The sequence below is a fragment of the Nematolebias whitei genome, chromosome 13 (assembly GCF_014905685.2).
Source record: "Nematolebias whitei isolate Nwh7 chromosome 13, NemWhi1, whole genome shotgun sequence".
Classification (NCBI taxonomy): Eukaryota; Metazoa; Chordata; class Actinopteri; order Cyprinodontiformes; family Rivulidae; genus Nematolebias; species Nematolebias whitei.
In genome coordinates, this window is record NC_056510.1 from 9,685,367 (window position 1) to 9,707,332 (window position 21,966).

At 37.9% G+C, this 21,966-nt stretch overlaps 1 protein-coding gene across 1 annotated transcript in view; it reads left to right on the forward strand.

The window, feature by feature from the left end:
• Nucleotides 1-21,966, forward strand: part of tmeff2a (transmembrane protein with EGF-like and two follistatin-like domains 2a) — a 183,216-nt gene that overhangs the window by 71,062 nt on the left and 90,188 nt on the right. The window contains exon 4 of the mRNA XM_037686847.1: nt 9,170-9,196. Within this exon, the coding sequence (XP_037542775.1) occupies nt 9,170-9,196 (27 nt within the window). The remainder of the gene's footprint in view (nt 1-9,169; nt 9,197-21,966) is intronic.

Sequence of the window (21,966 nt, forward strand, 5' to 3'; positions counted from 1 at the left end):
AGTACCTCACTTATGTTTCGTTATCATGCTCACAACATACATGAACAGATGGACAGACAAGGGGGTTTTCCATTTCCCCATCTTCGCTCTGTTACAGCGGACAAAACTGTGGTCATTAGATGTGTTGACATAAACTGCTTTGTTGCCTTTGTGTTTTTGTGCTGTGGCCACAAGAAACACAGTGAATGGAGTTTAAAGTTTAAGATTTTTGTTTCATTATTCATATCAATTCAGGGTCAACATGCTCATTAGGGATTTTAGTTTTCTTATGACCAGCACCCAGAATCATTCCTTAGACACTTCAAGTTCTGTCGCCAAACCTCTAACAATCTGCCAAGGCCAGGAGAGCAGACGCTGGAGTCTGCTGTTCCTCCGAACAGTAAACAAGCAGCCTGCTGAGGTGCCACTTTCATACTAAGTGATGACTCTGAGGCATACACAACCTCGATTGCCTTTTATTTTTTGATTAGTAACCACTACAGAAACAAGTATGCCCCTGAGGCATGCATCTCAGAGGTTTTGTGACATTTAATATGGTAGAAACCTTTGAGGTATCAAAGAAAATGGCAAAAGTTATACTCCTTTATATTCCAATTTATTTCAAGTTTTATGAACTTGCAGCAACAGACAGGAAAGTTCAGATTTAAAAAAGTCAGTGCACAGGTGAGCTCCAGCCAATCAAAGCTTTTAGCACAGAATGGCAGAGTCATCCTAAAGTACAGTACTGAGTGCTACCCCAGTACACTGAGGAACAGTTGAGCTTAGCTTAGCAAAACGAAACAAACTTCAGCCTTTCTTCTTTCCCCCAAAGGGTAAAATTAAGCTAAAGCAAACACTAGCTTGGCATTTTCTAATTCACTTTACAGCGAGAAGAGCGTCAAATTAGTGAAGTCGTTAAATAGAAAGGTGACACACGCTGTAAATGGGACGTTGTTAAAGCGGTGATGGTGTCTGATCACTGTTTTCTTTGACTTTATTGTCAAATCACTGCCAGACGAAGGCAACGAAATGTTTAGCAAATGGAAGGAGCTCTCTGTGGGTTTCAGTGGACTATTAGTGAAATGATGTCACTTTATTCTTCCAGTTTATTGATCAATACCCCCTGTACAAAGAAAAGGCATTGCCATTTCCAATTAGTTTAATCATCTCTCTGTATATTGTATTATCCTACTGATAATTTAATACTTTATTGATTGGCTTTATGGATCGCTGGAGATTCTATTGCTTGGCAATGTATTTTGTGGTCAGGGTTTAGCTTAACAGCAGGACTCTTAAGGTTTGAGTTTCAATCACTGCAGAGTATCATAACTATGTTGGTTAAAACTTCTGAAAACATATATTCTTTTTAATTTATTTGCACTAAGTGACAAAAAGCCTAAAGGAATGATCAAATATCAAAAGTTATGTGAAGTTGCGGTTCTGGTTACCGTATTTTTTGGACTATAAGGCGTACTTCCATCCATCCATAAACTTTACCCGCTTCTTCCTTTTTGGGCTGCAGGGGTCGCCGGTGCCCATGTCCAGCCATTACTGTGCGAGAGGCGGGGTACTCCCTGGACAGGTCTCCAGTCCATCACAGGAACACATAGAGACAAACGAGACAAACAACCATTCACTCGCTCACTCATGCCTAGGGACAATTTAGAGTTACTAGTCAGCTTAACATGCACGTTTTTGGTCTGTGGGAGGAAACCAGAGTACCCAGAGAAAACCCACACATGCACGGAGAGAACATGCAAACTCCACCCAGAAAGACCCCTAGATCAGGATTTGAACCAGGGTAACCAGCTCGCTGAGAGGCAACAGCTCTACCAGTTGTGCCACCGTGCTGCCCTATAAGGCGGACTTAAAATCTTTTAATTTTCTCAAAAATCGACAGTGAGTCCTATAAGCTGGTGTGCCTTGTGTATTAATTCTGGTTGTGCTTACTGACCTCTAACTGATTGTATGTGGTTATTGTGAATGAGTTGAATAAAGTTTGACTTGTCTGACTGTTTTGTTTCGCTTTATGCACCTTATAATCTGGTGTACCATATGTATGAAAACAGACCTGTTCATTGATATTGCACCTTATAATCCTGTGCGTCTTGTAGTCCAAAAAATATGGTATATAGAAATTAAAGCCCTATCCGCACTGGATTAGTTTTACCTAGGGACCACATGCTATTTGTAATAATTACAGAGATACTATATTTTGCTGAACTCTGAGGTCCTGTGTACTAATCCAATGTGAATAGACATCTCTGTGATTTGGACAGAAATGGGTGGGATCCTATACGTAATTAGGCTTTTTTTTTTCTTTTTGTTTAAACAAAATCATTTGGAAAAATATAGAACAAGTCTATTTTAAATGAACACACTGCTCGCTTCGGCTTTTGTAGATGATGCTACTTCCTTCATCACAAATGACAGTAGGTGTGGAGACGCGCGCATGCAGCCGGTGATCAGCTGACCCATCCATCCATCCATCCATTATATTTACCCACTTCGTCCTTTTCGGATAGCGGGGGTCGCTGGTGCCCATTGTCCAGCTATTACTGTGCGAGAGGTGGGGGACACCCTGGGCATGTCGCAAGTCCATTTCAACTGGTGGGTCACTGTATGCGTGCGGCCAGTGACAAGTTGTCCATCTGAGCTTAATGTGGCTTTTTTTTACCTCTTAAACGAGTCAGACCTGCCCCCTCCTCAACAAGTAGATCAACACAATTTTATATTGTGCATTATTTAGTTTCCGTTGTGCTGATTCGTAAAACCACATCAAAGCCTGAAACTGGCCCGTCCTGCACATTGAGCACATTATATGGACTGGCCTGGTTGTATGCAGCGTGTTAACATCATATCCGGGAGATGTCCGTAAATTTCAGCTAAATCTCAGGCAAATGTGCCACATAAAAAGCAGACATTGGGGAGTAATTTATTTATTACATGTGGACCCTAGGTAAAACTAATCCCATGCAAATAGGATTTAAAACGTCATAATTTAAAAAGTTGTTTTATTCCTCAACACAGACAACAGAATTTTACATTTGTCTGTTAAATTCATTTGGAAAGATGTAACATAGTAAATAAAATTGTTTGGAGACTTAAGTGAAACAAGTCATGCCTTAAAGAAAGCTACAGGTCAGTTTTCTTGCTTTCTGCCATGCTGAATTACTTCAAGCTGACAGGTCAGTAAAAAGGTAAAAGCTCTGCCTGAGTTGTCATCTGTCAACCCCTGTGGTCACCAGATGAAAACTCTGAGCCTCCTGCTGAGCTTAGACTGTCCCTGTGATGTTAAGCTTTGATCTAACATCATTTCAAAGTTGGGAAACACTTTGGGGAAAACAGATTCCTGCTTAAATTTCAGTATTGTAAACAGAAAAGCTAGAATGTGTAAAGTTTATGTTTTTTTTTTTCTTGCATGTGCAGCACATTTCCTGAGCCCTCAGCAGGATTTCCCTTGAATTGTGTTGCTGTATTCATTTAATTCTTAGCTTCTTTTTTTTTAATCTCTCAGTTCGTAGTTGCACTAATGAGCGAATCATGATTATCCTGCTGATAGGTTCAGCTTTAAAACTTTTGAACAATAGCCTCACATTATCTTCAAAAGCTCCATCTGATGTGAACATTTTAATTAGTGCCCTTTGAGATGCTCAGCGTTCGACTCCAAAACAGAGCAGTTCCACTTCAGTGTCTCACAGCAGGTCTGAGTTTTACGTTCAAACTAAGGCCTTGTCTACATAAAACACTGCCTTTCTGAAATGGTCCTTTTTTGCTGTTTCTAAAATTATCCTTGTTAACATTGGCACAGTTTTTTTTTTGTTTTTTTTAAGAAACGTTTTCATCACAGAAAACAATTAAAACACAGTAGTTTCTACTTTCTACCCCAGGCCTGTATGTGACGATGCCACAAATTTACACCAGAAACAGGAAAGATGTCGAGCAGACGCTCTGAGCAGTAAACATAAAAAAAAAACAATATAGTGAAACAAAAATTTTTTTTTTTTTTTTTTTTTTTTTTTTGTAGACTGTCAATGACATGGAACTTCTTTATGTAAATTTAAAAAAGACTTAAAAAAAACAACTTTGACTGGAAGTCGTGTCAGTCCAAATATGTAACATAATGAACGGTTTGAGGCAGAGTATTCAGACATGGAGAGTCTGGAAGGAAGGACTTGGCTCACAGGGTTAAAAAAAACAGAAACCTTTATCTTTTTATATATATACACATGCTTGTTTTATAAACCTATTCTCATTTCTCAGGATTTTCTTATTTTATGTATTCATTTGTTGTTAATATGTGGAGGGATTGGTGGCAGAGAGGTTAGAGAAGGTGGGCCTGTGATCAGAAGCTCGCTGGTTCAACTCCCGGTACCAACATCAAAATGTGGGTGGGATAGGTGAAGCACCCACACCTGTCTCCACCCTCATTTGCCCCTTGAGCAAGGCCCTTAACCCCCACCATCTACTCCCCGATAGAGAGTGTCCTAGATAGCAGCTCTCTGCTCCACACAGAGGGCTGTGGTAGCTCGGTGGTCTGTGGTTGTGTCAGGAAGGGCATCCAGCATAAAAAAATTGTCAAGTCTTCATGCGACTTTGTTCGCTGTGGTGACCCCTGAAGATGGGAGAGTGTCATTAATATGTGGTGTGCATTGTAGATCCTTTTCCGTCATGTTTGCTTTAATATGGCTGACGAGTAAAATAATGAAAACTTTTGTTTATGTTGGAGTTAATTGTTGCTACATCTGCCAGTCATAATCAGTCGTAAATTAGATTACCGTAGAGGTGGACCTATGACATCATTGTTTGGCTGTGTTTAGGCTGTCCACGTGAGAACGCAAGGGTGCAATCTGGTTTCCAACAACACCATTATGGAAATCCTAAAATGCAGTTTCCATGTTCGCAGCCTTGTTCACACACTTTTCACCGAGTTCAAATTGGATGCAGCTTAACCGTATTATCCAGAATCCTTCAGATTTTCCAGTAAAATTAAGCAATCTCTAAAATGGCTCATTGATTGACTGCTCCTTTAAAAATGAGGAATTTAGTAGGAAGACTTACTTTAAAAAAAATCAAAAAAATCCATAAATATCAGTTTCCTGCCAGATTCAGTTTATTTAAAGGCTTTTGAAAGGCTTTAAAATGTTGGCATGATGACACAAAGCATTTCAGCAGCAAACGGAACATCACACTCTTGTTGGGGGATGGACTGTCGTTTCATGTATGTTGGACATGCGTGCATGTTTTGCAGCCATAAAATACTGTCCACTGAGCCAGATTTATAGCAGTCTTACAGAAGAGTGGAATGGGCTGTTTGAATCCTGTGTTTGAGCAGGTTGTGTATTAACTCAGGGCTCAATAAGGCTAATAACAGCTCCCTAAGAAGGTACCTTTCTCTTTCTTCAGCATGTCTCTTCTAATCAGCTCCAACAAAACAAACAAAATACTCCTTTCTGCCACTGATGCACTGTTTTTCTTCTGCATTACTCACCCTGCAGTGACTCAATAATGTGTGGTCTCCTCTTTCTGACTCTTCATTTGAGACGAGAAGCAGGTAAAAATGTAAACTGGTTCCCTCCCCTGACCATTTTGTCTTTGCCTCCTCAGACCTCAGCTATTGTACAGATACTAAAGGTTTTTATTGATTTACCATGAACCCCGTCTAACTCCAGCCCGATCCCTTAAAGCTCAGCCTTTTCATGAAACCCAGCAGATTTTAGTGTCCCACATGCTCCAAGGTCAATAAAAGTCTGCAGATTTAAAAAGAAGAAGACAGGAAGCTTTTACAAAAAAAAAAAAAAAAAGTTTGATCATTTTAAAGGGATGTGCAATTCACTTTGCTAATAATTAGTGATGCAGAGACATCATTTTGGAGATATGCACAACTATTTTCCAGTTGTTCTGAACTTATTCCAAATTAGGGAGAATGTTTATTTAATAATGATTTCCACTAAGAGAAAATCAGAAAGTGGAGCAACTTTATACTAAATATTTCAAAACTCTCCTCTTATATAAAATCAGATTGAAACCAATGATTTCATAAAGGGCATCATGCCTGTTTCCATTTGCATTCTAATGTCAAATCCCGTGAACATTAAATCGGAAGTTTCAATGTAACTAAAGTTTGAAGCACCATGAAGCTTTCTTTGTCATAAACTGGGTGCAGGATGTAAAAACAGAGGCTGTAATAGGAGGCACAGCCCTGAGTCAAGTAGGCAGGCTCACAAAACAGCAACTCGTCATTTCAACAAAAGAGCAGAACAAATGAAGCCCAAGAACCAAAAAGAAACCAACAGAAAAACAAACGTTTGACAAGACAAAGATAAACAGAAACTATACACAGTATATATATATATATATATATATATACTAAAGGAGATAAATGATTAAATGCATTGCAGGTGTACTTACTGCAACTAAAATATGGTGTGACAGGAAAACATGAAGATAATTTAACCTACAAACAAAGGTGGGACTATACATCCATCCATTATCTTTACATGCTTCTTATTTTGGGGTCACAGGGGTCACTGGTGCCCATATCCAGCCATCACTGTGGGAGAGGCGGGGGACAGGTCTCCAGTCCAACACAGGGCCACATAGTGACAAACGAGACAAACAACCATTCACTCTCTCACTCACACCTAGGGACATTTCAGAGTCACCAATCAGCCTGAAATGCATGTTTTTGGTCTGTGGGAGGAAACCGGAGTACCCGGAGAAAACCCACGCATGCACGGAGAGAACATGCAAACTCCACCCAGAAAGCTGCCAGGCGGGGATTCGATCGCACAACCTTCTCACTGAGAAGAGACAACTTGACCAACTTTACCACTGTTCTGCAAAACTGGAAGTACTTTAACAAAATGAAACAGGAAGTAAAAGTTTTTTTGGGGAAAAAAAAATTTAATAAAAAAACAACAACAGGGATTTAAAACAAGGATACAGGAAATAAGATAAACTTATAAATACTACCATAAATTGTTTCTTCTTTCTTGTTGTCAAACTTATACTACATCTTAGAATGTTTTGAAATAAAAGTAACATTTCCTGAAAACTTGCATATCATCTGTCACCTTGCGTGCCAACGTTACAGAGAAACAATTTAACACTCAGAGCATGTGATGGAGATGACTCTCACCTACAACCAAACAATGTTCAGCCTAATATCTGTATAACTGACTGAGCTGTTGTGTCATGTTTTCTTCTTAAATCGGGTTGACACCAAAGCTTAATCAGTTGTACACACGTATCTATTGATTATTTGAGAAACATTAGAAAATCTACAATGGTTGGGAGATATTTTACTAACGTATTTACATGACTGCTGACCTTTCATGAGTGATGGGTGATAGTAATAAAAGGAGAATTGGGGAGTTTTCATGGTATCAAAGAGAAGAGTCTACTATTAGAGATGGTATGACGGCATCATGTCATCAAGTGTCCTTGGGTGTCATGAAAGGCGCTTTTTAAAATAAAATTATTATTATTATCATCACATAATAAAGTAACTGGTCCATTTCATATTTTCTGAGAGCACGGAAGGATAAAATGTATGGAAGTAAACACTGAATTGTGTTAAAGTGATTTAGCCATTACTGACAAAAACATCAGAGTCCTAGTTTATTTGTCTTTCGCACCACATGTGGTACATGTGGCGGAGCGAAATTGTGTACACAGGGTCCCAGTTACATCCAACAGAAGTATAAAATGCCAAAGAAAAACAGTAATAAGATCTAAGATATGAACTAAGAAAAACGTTAAACTAAAAATATGCTAAGCACAAGTAGTACATAAACAATTCGCCTAACAGCAGCACGAACATGAGTTTGTGTGAGCAAATGAGCACGAATGAACACAGCAACATGGAACAGATCAGCAGCAACATGAAACAGATCAGCAGCAACGTGATGTGATTTTTTTCACAGTGATTATCCTGGTTAGATATTCACGAGTCTAACAGCCTCAGGGTAGAAGCTGTTCCTCAGTCTAGTGTCTCTACGCTTAATGCTCCTCAACCTCCTTCCTGAGCAGAGCCGGGCAAAAAGTGTGTGTGCTGGGTGAGTGGGGTCCTTCATGATGCAGGTGGCCCTCTTCTTGCATCTGGAGGTGTAGATGTCTGTGATGGTAAGCATAAGAAAATAACAGGAAAAAAGTTTTTTTTGTTTTTTTTTTCCAGACAAGTCTCTTCAGAAAGACAATAAGACCTGGAACATTCAAAGTCTCAATACATTAATTATTATTTCCCTAATGCTTTATTAACTAATTCAGCGCTAGCACATTAGAGTAAATCAGACCGTTATTAGAGAACACTTCAGTCAACTGATCAATCTGGACCAAGCGTCTCCTCCATTATCCTCAGAGTCGAACTGGTTGCTTTAAGACGTGTTTTCCCCAGATTCATCAGGCCCTCTGCTGCCGGTCAAAGGCTCATCACGAAGCAGACGTGTTGTTAAAAATGTATTATATCGATTGGACCCTCATGCAGTGCATGTATCAGTGTCAGGTGTCTGCTCAGATTCCAAATGTGCAATGGGATGTGATGACCCCACTTTAGGCACCTCTCCTTCTAAACTCATCTCACACGGGTCTTTCATACGAAGCCGAGCTCTTATCCCCTACTGTCCTCCGAGGGCCCGCGTGGTTCTACCCTCTGGCACCGCGGGCTTTAGCAGATCACTTTATGTGGCAGATCGAGTTACACGGAGCTCCGAAGTGCTCGCGAGTATCCCTTTCACAGCCGTATTGTTGAACGGCTCGGAAAGCTCTTTGTGTTTGGGGGGCTTTACATAGATTTAGTGCGAAGGCCGTGGACAAGGATTCACTGACACAAACAAATTAGCAACTAGAAACAGCGAGAGTTTGCCTAGGGTTGTTCCACAACTGCTGCTGAAGGAGGACGATGCTCGAGGACAGAATCTGTCCTCCATCTCAGCTTCCTGCTGTGTTTTCTTGTTGCGAATCAGACGTGCAGTATTAGTTTCTGCTTTATCTTTAGAGGCATCTCATCTTGCTCTGCCACACCCACAGCAACATGAAGTGTATCCGTCTCCTCTCAACACACAACCGCAAGCTTCTAATCAAACAAGCCCAGACACACACACTTACATATGCAGACACACGCTTATTCAGCTAATGTCCGTGGCTGCAGGAGCCTGTGGTTAATAACCGTGTTTGTTCTCTCCTGCAGATGCTGGCTCGGGATCAGGAGATGACGGTAAGATTACTCACCTCCTCCTCTGTTCTAACTCCTCACACACGGCTTTTTAATATTTTCTTTTTTTTTCTATCTGCTCCAATCTACCACAAAAACAAACTAACAAATAATAATAATAAAAAACATATTGAGCGAAGTTTACTTCTGCATAAGCTCAATTTCCTTAGCGAGATCTCAGTATGTCTTCCTAAAATGAACTCTAAAGATCAGGACGTTACTCAGACATGGTAATATTTAACTAAAATACAGAAGTCCCTCACAAATTCACGGTTCGTTTCTCACAGACTTGCTACTCCGTGGTTTTCCAAAGTAACATGGACATGACGCACAATTGGCTGATTGATGGATGAGCCGCACGATCGACATGGGATTTTTATTTAAATACATTATGTTAAATTATTTTGCAACTGCTGCACCTGTCTGCAGCCCACAGCTGCAGGAGAAGCTTCCTCCTGCAGAGTGTCATAGCTCAGCTCTGCAGTGGAAAAGTGGGTGTGGCCAAGAGTGCTGGCATGTAGCTACTACTTAGTACTTGTACTACTATTCCTACTTTTCCGTTTTTCACTTATCGCGGGGCTTCAGGGTACGGATCCCCGGCGATAAACGAGAGACTATTGTATTACAGTAAGTTAAACTGCATTTACTAATGTAATGTATGTATTTAATGATGGTTCCAATACAAATGCTAAAAGGTACCTCATTATTATTATTAAGCATGCTTCTTTTTTATTATTTTCTTTTTATTTTAATTGTAGCTTTTGGTTTGAGAGTTATCTCGCCTTGGAGAAACACAAATACAACAAAACGGTGCATCAATTATGAACATTACACAATGAGATTTAGTGGCAGTTCAATGAATAACAATGAAGACATTTGCAAAAATCTGCTCAAATTCCCTCCACAAAATGACAAAAAGAGAAGACTCAGTCCTCAGGCACCGGGTGTTGTGTTAGTTTTAACAAACGGGTTTAATCAATATAGTTTGAGCTTTTAATTAATTGTTTTTTTCTCTTCAAGCTCTAAAATTTTTTAAATAGTTGGTGAATGACGTCAGTGGTTATTAAACTGTTTTGACCCCTCAAGTAGTGCCAATGAAACACCAACAGCCTCAATAATTAATAAAGCATGTTTATTTTTTTATTTAGAACTACAGTTTTTTAATATTTTGTTTAAAATGGAAGATAAATATGAGCTATTTGCACTCCTCGTTATATTTGTTTAGATTTCTGGAAATCATCTTAACATTTCACTTGTTTCCTGTTCCACTGTGGAGTCTCAGTCCTAACCTTAGGCCTTTTTAAAAAACTTGTTTTGTTTCTGTTGAAACTCCTGTTCACACACAAATACAGACTTTGGTGAGAAAAACGTTCTCAAAAAATGTAAGTTTGCTTATATGATGATTAAAATTCTTATAGTTTTTAGTATTTTTTTAAATATCTTTTTTTTGCCCTAGAAACCCAAACAACAATGGTGCCATTTATACAATTAATTTAGGGTTTATTTCACTTTATCCTGATTCTGTTGCTGTCAAACTTTGTGTCTGGAAAAAAATAACAACTGAGAGGACACAAAGTTTGTTTTCTCAGTCATCCAGGTATATAACAACAAAAAAGGTTGAATCATGTCATCTGGACTTCGTTTTTTTTTTGTTAAAAAGAAACGTTTCGCCCCTCATCCAAGAGGCTTCGTCAGTCTGAGGCCTAGCCATCTGGTATTGTTGTTATATACCTGAATGACTGAGAAAACAAACTTTGTGTTTTTGAAACCATTAGTGAAAAGGCCAGACTTCAGGGGTATCTGAGGCAGGCTTGAAACACAAGAGTCAGGGTGGCTTCTGGGTAATACCAGATGGCTAGGCCTCAGACTGACGAAGCCTCTTGGATGAGGGGCGAAACGTTTCTTTTTAACAAAAAAAAAAAAACTGAGAGGACAGTAAGAAAAAGTTTGGAGACAATCTTCAGCCAAGAAAAGAGCCTTTGCTCACTTTATTTTGTTCTTGTCGTGGATTTCAATGCCTAATGTTGAGAATTTTATTATTTTTGTGTGGATGAAAAATAAGTAAAACAGGACGAAATGTCATTAATAAAAATGGAGTACTGCAGAAACTGCTTATTTATACTTGGAAATAATCCATGATCTGTTTGCAACAACCGTTTCTTCTTCCAGGTCTGAATTTTCATTGCACTTTTTAATGTCACATAGAGTTATTGAATTTTATGAGTCTATGAACCTGTTTTCAAATGAACGCTAATTCAGTTTTCTATCAGACGGACGTGTGAGCAGGCCACCGTTTGTGACCTTTGGATCATAATGCAGTCAGTGTCAGTCTGATTGTGCTGCCAAGTGGCTCTTTCCTCTCACCTCCACGAGGAGCTTCACCACTTTAGAATCTGCTCAATGTTATTGCTGCTGTCAGACAGTGAAATCGTTACTACGTCTCACCACTGCTCTGCAAAAGATACAAAGATGGAGGACGTGGCATCGGCTGCAATTCATTTCAAAACCTCAATTATTTTCCCAGTCGAGCTCGCCTGTCACTCGTCTTGGTCTGGGAATGCAGAGGGAAGCCGGGGTGTTTACAAAAGAACAAAAACAGTGCAAACAGGTCTCTTGTTGCGTTATAACAACTGGTTTCTGTGGAAGTCTCTGCTCATGGTTACTGATGTGAATGATGATGAGATGAAGAAAAATTAAATGACGGAAGGTTTTCAGTCACAACTTTCATCACAGTTATGCTCTTGCACGTGTTCACAGGAAGGAAATCATGTGAAATCAAAACTATTTTGCATGAAAATCATTATTTAAAGATAGAAAATTGTTTGAACAAGCCTTATTTGTACAGTTACTGTGACATGCAGGTTTATTGTTTCTACAGTATTTCATGAAAATATGAGTATTTCATGAGTATTTTTTGCGTCTCATTCAGGTTGGTGTTTACTACACTTTTTATATATTATTATTGTTAGTGTATATCTTAGATCAGGGGTGCAAACACTTTATCAGCATAATTTTAAAATGACCAAGTCAAAGTGATCTACCTTCTTTAAGGTCCCGTTTACACAAGGACAACATCTGGAAATGTTGGTGTTTTTCAATGTTTATTGGGGATAATAAACGAAAAAAATGAGCGAGTTTACACAAATACGCTGTAGTTTCCATGTTGGGTTGCCAGATAAGAAATTATGAACCATAGTACTGTGGCTTTAAAATGATAACATTTTAACCTAAACTTTCATATGTGCTGAGTAAAGATATTCTGAGATGAGGTGTGCATTGTGTTTGTTGAACATGTGCACAGATAAGCAGGGGTAAATAAGACATTTTAAATTTATCTGGCAACCCTGATTCTGGGCTCAGCTGCATTCATTGTGCTTGCAGCGTCTGCATGACGGTTACATCCAAACTGATGAATACACTAACAACATCTCTTTGGACTGTGGATTTTATTAGTTTTGCTCCTACATGCTGAAAAAGGTTGAGTACAAAAAACACTCTGTGCTATGCCATTTATTATAACTGTTGTTAGCGCAGATAAGCGTTGGACTCCAGACGCCTGTAATGCACATGTGCGACTTCACATTTGGAGCATTTCACACCTCTGTGGGGAGTTCCCATGAAAATCTCCATTTTGCGGCCTGGATTCAGAAACCTTTGGTTTCAGAGAGAATGAGGGCTGTTGTTTGTCAAGAAATGGACGAATGTTTCACGTCGTGTAAACGGGGCCGCCGACTGGCTACCCTCTCTGTCATTCAAGTGAGAAATTTCATAGCGAGGATGGATGACAGGCTGACAACTATTTTTTTTAATGCATATGAACTACCCATAAAACCTTTGCAATCTACGTATTGAGCACCCCTGTCTTAGATTCCAGTATACTGTTTTTCTTTATTTATACTTTATTTATACACTGGTATATTTTGTTTTTTTGTGTAACTGGGACCTTGAGTACACAGTTTTGTTCCACCTGATGTACCATATGTGATGCGAATGTCATTAAAGTCTCATTGAACCTTGAAGGATTAATAGTTTTTACATAAACATTTACAGATTTGCATGTTTCCTTTTTTTTTTTGTTGCACTAACTACTGCTGAGCCTTTACAGTGTTCATCTAAAATTACTTTAAATGGGAAACATACACACTAAATTACAAAAACATTGTTTAATTTTTCATCCACAGCTTTTGGAATAAAAAGCTATTTACAATTATCATAATTTTTGCCAACGCTAATATTTGTCTGCAAGGTAAGGCTTCCAGGCAAACATTTTCAAGTTTTTATTTGAGTACATCTGCAGTTTGAGCCATATTCATTAAACAAATGACACCACTGAATAAAGTTAAAGTGAAGTGTGAAGTTGTATGACACCCATTTAGGAGTTTCTTTACCAAATATAACCCAGTGTTTGATGTGGGCCAAAGAGTGAAGCTTAAATGCGTGAACAGGTGATCAGGTAGATGCTCAGGAGCAACAAGCTGCTGCTAATTTACCAGCTTCTAATTATCAGCGCGTCTGCCTCGTTTCAAGTCTGTGCTAATTTACTTTGGGCATTACTGAAATGAGCTGGTTGCACCTGGGTTTATGGATCAGTGTGTTTCTGTAATCTCACAGTTAGAAGTGGACAAATTAACTAATTTAGAATATAAATTGATCCGGAAAGTAAACACAGCCCCACTGTCTCTTCAAATATATAATCTGACAAATAATGTGTTGCTTACTTTTTAATTCTATCTTTTTTTTTAAGACATGTTTGCCGTACCATATTTTTTTGCCTATAAGTCACTACTTTTCTTTTTTGTTGCATAATTTGCATGCCCTGCGACTTATATGCCAAAGCATTATATTTATGGATTTTTTTCACATATTTATGAACCAATCTTGGGCTGAGATTTGACCGTTTTCATTCATTCTGACTGAAAATATTGAACACTACCATTTTCAGCCGCTAGATAGCACTCGATTAGTATGGCATGCCATTGTGTCATGTAATAGGTAAAAAGTGGCTATTAATGACACAATCGGCTTGCCATAAACTGCTACCTTCGTCCAGTTCGCCTGGAGCAACCGTCAAATCAGCTTCAGTTTGTTGCGCCGCCCCGGCGAAATGCAGCTAATTTGACCACTGAAGTGCATTTATTAAGTAAAAGTTCAACAGAGACACACCTTTACAATAATGTCGAGAAAACAAATAATTGTTTTTAGGTGTTTATCTTGTTAAATTTCAAAGAAATGCGCAGTGTTCCTCCTTCCTGATTTCCTCCCTCAGAGCACGCTCCCAGAGCACCGAAGCAGCGAATACTTTTGAAATGCAGCTGATTTGACCGTCAAAGTGCATTTATTAAGGAAAAGGTAAACTGAGACACACCTTTGCTATTATTTCAAGCAAACAAATCATTGTTTTTAAGTGTTAATCTTGTTAAATTCTTGTTAAAATCAACCCGTGCATGCTCCCACGGCCGCCATTTGGCAGCCAATCAAATTTTGGCACAACACCGGCCAAACTTTCCGTGTTGTCGGCGGTAACACATAATAGAAGCAATGTATATGGCAAAGTGACACATTTATGGATTTTTCCACTTTATTAGACATATTTGGACTGATGCAACTTATAGAACAGTGTGAGGTGTTTGGAGGAAAATATGGTATCTATAATATATCCTATAAAAACAGTAGTGTTGTTTTTTTTCCTTCTCTCAGCTTTCCTGTTTAACAAACGTTTCATTTTCTGCCTCATGCCGTTGAATGTGAAGGAGTGAAGGCCTCTGCACACAAAATATATACTTTGTGTCTACATAATACTGACTAAACATTTTAGCGGATGTTAAATTCTTAGCTTTTTCTTTCTTTTTTATTTTTTGTTGTGCATAGATACATGCATGTTAGGCTGAATGGTGTGAGAGAGTAGGTGTCTTGTTTGTATCTGTGACCCTGTGATGGACTGGAGACATGTCCAGGGTGTCCCCCGCCTCTTGCACAGTGACTATTAGATACAGTGAACCCCACGACCCAGAACGGAAGAAGCGGTTAAAGATAATGGATGAATGGATGGATGGATTAAATTTATAATATTTCTTGAATTGCTGTCAGATTGGGTTTGATCTTCCCAACTGAACTGATGTGCAACATGAAGCTTCTGCTGATGGCAGTAAATGAATCCCTGGAGTTCAGATATTAAGATTATATGAAGATTGTGTGAGGAAGGAGAAGATGATCTGAGGAGATGATGTTCAGACAAAACTGTAGTTGCTTTATATTTGCCTCAAACACACTCCAAGTCATCTGGAGTCATTGGACGACAGAAATGTGTATATATTGTTTCTGCAGCTTTTGTGACACTTTCTTTGCTCTTAACACGTTTTTGAGATCAGCTAGATCAGTTTTTTTTTTTCTTACTAATTGGGGACTGCCTAGTCAGTGTCAGCACCTATTATTATCCACCTGACAAAGGTTTCTTAACTTTATATATTACTCTTCCGTCAACTGTAATGTACCCAAACCGGAACGTATACTTACATCAAAATAACTGGCTCTGCACTTTGATGTGTGCTATTGCTTTTATTGGTGTTTCGAGTTACCACGGCAACGTAATTTGCTAACAAAGACGACATTTTTCCCAGACAAAACATCTAAAGGAACTCGACAGCTTCTAACTGCTATAACTCAATCATGCTTTGAGCTATTGAGCTGAAATTTGCTCTGGTCGTAGCTAAGAGTGAGTTTTCATATTCCTAATGCAAATAAAAAAATCCAAGATGGCCACCTGACGTAAAAAGTAAAAATACAATAAATCAGCTAATTTTAGAGATATTGAGCTAAAAGTTGGTGTTGTGATGGCTGAGGACGTTTCCCATCACATACTGAATCCAAATCAAAAATCCAAGATGTCCCCTAAAGCTACAGTTAAACGGCTTTAACTAAGCTATTTTCACACATATAGAGCTTAAATTTTGTATGGCTATATTTGGAAACATTTCCCATCAAACACTCAATCCAAATAAAGAATTCAAGATGGCCACCTTAACTAAAATGAGAAAAATTATGATAACTCAGACATTTTTAAAGATATTCAGCTGAAATTTGGTATAGTGGTAACTGAGAGTGGACCTAAACACATAGTCATGTCAAGGTTCTTTGTTGTCATTCGCATCACACGTGGTACATGTGGTGGAATGAAATTGTGTACACAGGGTCCCTGTTACATTATATCCAACAAAATTACAAATTGTAAAAAAAAAAAAACAGTAATAAGATTTAAGGTATGAACTAAGAAATTGTAGGGTTTGTGTTTTCCTGGTCTCTGGCTCCATCTTGTGTTGTATTTATGTCCTGCGTCCTCAGTCTCTGTCCTGCTCCCTTGTGTCTCATTATCTCATTTCCCACACCTGTGAGCCTTACAGGTGTTGTATGTTAGTCCCCGTTAGTCTCTGTATTTAAGCCTGTGTGTTTGTCTTACCCTTTGTCCTGGCATTGTCTCTTGTCTTTTGATGACATGGTCTGCTCCTTGTGCCTACCCCTGGATTATATCTACAAGTTTTGCGGCCCTGTCAGCCTTTTTCTTTATTGTTAAATTGAGTGCTTGACTGCCTGCCTGAACCACTGGGTGCACCAGCCCCGTTGTGACAGAAATACACTAAAACTAGGAATACACTAAGCACTAGTACAAAGACAATATGCCAAACAACAATAGCAGCAGTAGTATAGTCAAATCAAAATTGTATATTAGCAGCAGTATGGCGGTCCCTGTCGAAGTTTCTCCAGGAACTTTTTTGTGTATTTATTTTTGCCCACTATGAAAACTAAAAGCAGCAGTTTCTTATGGGTTAATAATATTTTGTCTCAGACTAAAGTTGTGAACACAAAACAGTGCAACGCACTGGAGACTAGATCTCTGTATGCATTTGTTTTTCAGAATATTTACTAAAAATCAGACAAACTTGGTGTGCAGAGGTCTTGATTTTCTTTCCTGATTGTTGATCTTTTCAATGATATTGAATGAGTGATAGGAGCTGAAAAAAGATTCACTCTGAAAGGGAAGAGATGATTATGATGAGATGAGGAGGCCCCAAGGTTTTTGCCTATTTTTTTTACATATAAATGCCATTTTTGTGACTCAGCTGACTTAATAGGTTACCCCCCCCCCCCCCCCCCCACAGGGTAGTCATAGGTATAAATAAAATTTGAAGTCATAAGAATCAGTTCCCTCAACTATTAAAGCATACATAATCACAGATTTGCATTATTACAATGTGCAGCAGCTCTTGTGTCTATTGTTGTTTTTTGGTGTGGATGGGGGAAAAAGATGGAAACTTAATACCAGAAGTGAGGCGAGGGTTTAGGGGCCTTCCACAAATTACTAAATCAAGCTGTGATATTTATCAAAATTAATAGAATTTTTTTTTATCACATTGTTCGATCATGTCAACAGTTTAAAAAAGGAAAAAAAAGCACATTTGTATAATTTAAATAAATTGCTGTCCTTGTCTTACTTGGCAGTTTATCTTGGTTAGTTCAGAATACGACTTGTTTGGGTTAAAAGTAGTCCAAATATATTTTTTCTGCAGCCGGCAGGAAGTTAGGTTTGTATTTTACAAGTTTTTAAAGTTGGTGACCCTGGAAAAAACAATTAGTCTTTTTTGTCAGTTTTTATTGTTACCGAATACAAACGATGATTTATTTTGTTATCTGTTAGCAACACTCCATACTCAGAATAACTAAAAAGAAAGGAATATATTCATAATCTGTGTGCACTGTTTAATAAATCGAGGAAACAAATTCTAACATCTTCAAATTTAAATTCTACCATGACTCTCAGGGTGCACCCAAGGTCTCTCCATTAGCATCATCGTGCACGTATTGTGGCTGTCCTGATGCAGATTTACTCGTGCATTTTCAGTTTCAGCCACCACTCCCTGAGCTGCAGTCATTTGAAAACATGAATTAAAATAGATAAATACAGCAGAGAGATGGTTGTACAAACAGAAATAACCCTGGAGTTGGATCAACCAGAGAAACAAAAACATAAGATGGGGTTTGGGAGGGGGGTGGCCTGGAGAAGGTCACAAAACCAGATAACGGGTTGGTTTCACAGAGATGGCGTTTGAGGCAGGAATGAAACATGCATTTTGTGAAAGGAGTGTGCTCACTCATGGAATATACAAAGTGACTCCAGCATCGTGCTGCATTTGTAACACTATGCATGCTGCATCTGACTGAGTGCTCTGGTGTATAGAAGGAGCTGCTTGTTGTCAGCTTTCACTTCCTAAAAGCTGACTTAAAGAGGTAAAGGAGCAAAGCATGCACAGACTTCGTTTTCTGTTTTCACTAGAATCAAATCTACAAGCAAGAATAGAAAATGAACGCTGTTTAAAATTTTAGCGAAGTGATAATTACTTTTAAAAAGCTGCAGCAAAACCAAATAAATTAGGCCTGTAGCCTTTCTTTAAGGCAGGGGTTCTCAAACTTTTTGGATTCAGGAACCCCCTAAGAACCCTCATGTTTATTTTTCTTAATTTTCTTCAATGTGTCTCTTTAATGCAATGGAAATTTTGTGTAATATAAATACTTGAGACCTGTTCTTTAATGGTCATTCATTCAACCTTTATTTAAACAGGCCGGTCTCAATGAGCCACGAGGACTCATTCACAAGAGGGACCTGTTCTAGACAGAACATATAAAGTACAGACAATAACAACAATAAACTACAGTACAAATGCAGTTAAAATAAGAGTAGTGTATAAAAACAATAAACCAGGGTGCCGTAAAACAGGATGAAATACTAAAAACAAGAACATGTCTGCTTTGATTTTTCTATTGACATTATCAAATGTTTGAACCCCCTTAAAGAAATCAAGGAGGACAACTTCAGTTCCTGTTGCAAGGTGTTCCAAGTTGCAGGAGCAGAGTAGGAAAAGGCCTTTTTGCCAAGTCCAGTTCGCACTGAGGGAATACAGGTAATGATGGCCTGGCTGTAACTGCACTGAAGACATAAGTGAGAGGAGATATAAAAAGGTATCAGACCAAAGAGTGATTTATAGATGAAAATGTACCAGTGTGAGAGCCTAGATGTAGATAATGATGACCAACTGGCCAAGGAGTGCAGTGATGGGCACGGTAGTACAGCTAGTCATAAATCTTAGCGTGTCATGGTAAACAGCAACCAACAACTGCAAGGAGCTGACTGGGCCATTCATGTAATTAATGTCACCATAGTCCATGTTCGGTAGGAAGGTAGCGGTTACAGGACTTTTTCTGGCATTCAGAGTTAAACAAGATCCATTTCTGAAAAATAAACCCAGTTTTAATTTCAGTTTCTTTATTAAGTTTTCAACATGTGGCTTTAAAAGAAAAGGTGCATTGACCAAAATTCCCAAGTATTTGTAAGAATCAACAAACTCAATAGGAACACCATGCATGGATGAGACAGGAGGAAAAGTTGCTGGCACTGACGTTCTGTTGGAAAACAACATCCCTTTGGTTTTGTCAGCATTTAGCACCAGCTTGAGATGGAATAAGTCTGACCGAATGATGTCAAATGCAGACTGAATAAGCTGGAAAACTTTGGAAAATTAGTGTTAATACAATTTTTTTTTATACTTTTAAACGTGGGAAAGTTTTCATTCAAAACACACTTTATTGACAAAATGTTTTAATTTCATCTTCCAAAAATTACAGTTTAAAGAAAATTAACACTATCAAAAACGACTTTAAAACTTTACCTTAGTGAACATAAATGTACTCACTTCAAATTATTACAGAAAACTCTTAACATAAAACTGAACAGAATCATAACAGCAGTAGTCATACCAGGTAACGGGACTTAATGTGTGGACAAATTGACGCCGGAATGCAAATAGCCGTCAGCGGGGTGGTGGGAGGAGTCTGGAGGTCCTCCCCCAGAAAATTTTGAGTAAAGTAGATGCAAGTTTCCTGTATTGTGGTTTATTTTAATGGGTTGCTGAACATCTATGTGCTTGAAAAATAAATTATATATATATATATATATATATATATATTCATAGTGGCAGCCAATAACCGTTTGCTCCAATCTAATGTACAACACCAGCTATCCAATATTTATACTTTAACAGTTTATTCTACAATTTCGAGTAAAGTTTTTCCAAAAAAAAAAAAAAACTTAAGTGGCTAAAAATGTTTAAATTAACAGTTCTAAGCAACATTTTGCAAAGTCATCCATGTCCTCTTTCTGTCCCAGTAACATGCGACATGAGTTCCATCTGATTTAAACCAAAGGCATTCAGTCATTCAGACTCGGTTTACATTAATTTAAATGTTCCTTACGGCTTCGTTCAGACACGTCAGTAAAAGTGACGAAGAGCGTCGTCGCCTGCGCTCCTGTTTTGGCATTCATGCGAGTCTGGACGATAAATCAAGTCCTCACTGACTCGTAGTTTCCTCACAACAGTTTGTTCGACCACCAGAGCAGCTCACGGTTCTGAAGCTCTGTGTTTTTGTTTACATGTTTATGTTTATCATATTATAAGCGTTATGTATCCAACTTCACTCGTGGACTGTTTGTTTAGTATTTCTCTGATGTCATACTTGTTTTAAAGTGAGTTATTTAAATTAAGGATAAAAGTACAGAAGCTTGATAAATAATATACATAGTATATTAATTAATAGCATCCTCTGCTTTTATGTTTTAAATGTTTTAAACTAAAAATATCTTACAATGACAAAAGGTAAAGTTATAGGAGTTTTCTTCAAAACCTTAAAAATGCGTGATCTCATGGGATATGAGATCTTTCGAGGTATGATAGAGCTCGATCGTGTTGAGGATGACTCTCAGCTACTACCACACCAAGTTCAACTCAGTATATGTAAAACTGACAGTTACAGGCATTTTTATGTTGGCTAAATTAATTAGCTGTGGCGGCCATCTTCAATTGCGCCAAATTCAAATGTTAAAGAGTTTTAGATTATTCAATTTGTCCAGTGGTTCATGAGATATTTTGCTAATGCTACAGATAAATTAATACAAACGCATGCCAAAACTTTAATGCTGTTTACCTTTACAGGTGGGCAATAATTTACTAAAGATTTAACTTGTTAACATTTTAACAAACTCATATATTTCCCTTTCTATAAGCTAAACTTAAGTAAAAATAAGCAAACTACTACATCAAACGTTTGCTTTAAGAAAAATTTCATCCAATACAGTTTTGACAGTTGTGATCCCAAAAATAAAAAAAATAATCTAATTGTGTAACGAACCAATTAACATTCCCTGTGAAAATACAGTGGTTGAATATTTTTGTTGAATTTTGTCAGAACATCTGAAACTTAAGTTGTTGAAGCTAAAATAAGCTAGCAAAAAAATTGGAAAAATCTAACAAGTTGTAAAATGCTAATAAATTGTTGAAAAACAGCTAAACGCTCAATGTAGCAAATGGCTAACTAGATAACAAACTAACAAAACACAAGCTGCAAGTAGCAAAAAGGTAGTTACAAGCTAAAAGTAGCAAAATATGGCTAAACTCTAAATGTGGCAGAATGCTAATTAAAAGCTAAACAAAATATATAGCTAAAATAGCAAAACCGTAAACAAAAGCTAGGCATGGCGAAAGGATGGCTAAATACAAGCGGGAACAAAATAAATAAAATCTAAATATAGCTAAAGGCTAGCAAGGCTAAAAATAGAATTGCAGATTGAAATAAACATTGCAGAAAAAAGACAAGAGTAGGATTCTGAACCAAATTTAAGAGAATTATTTATATATATATATATATATATATATTTATATATATATATATAT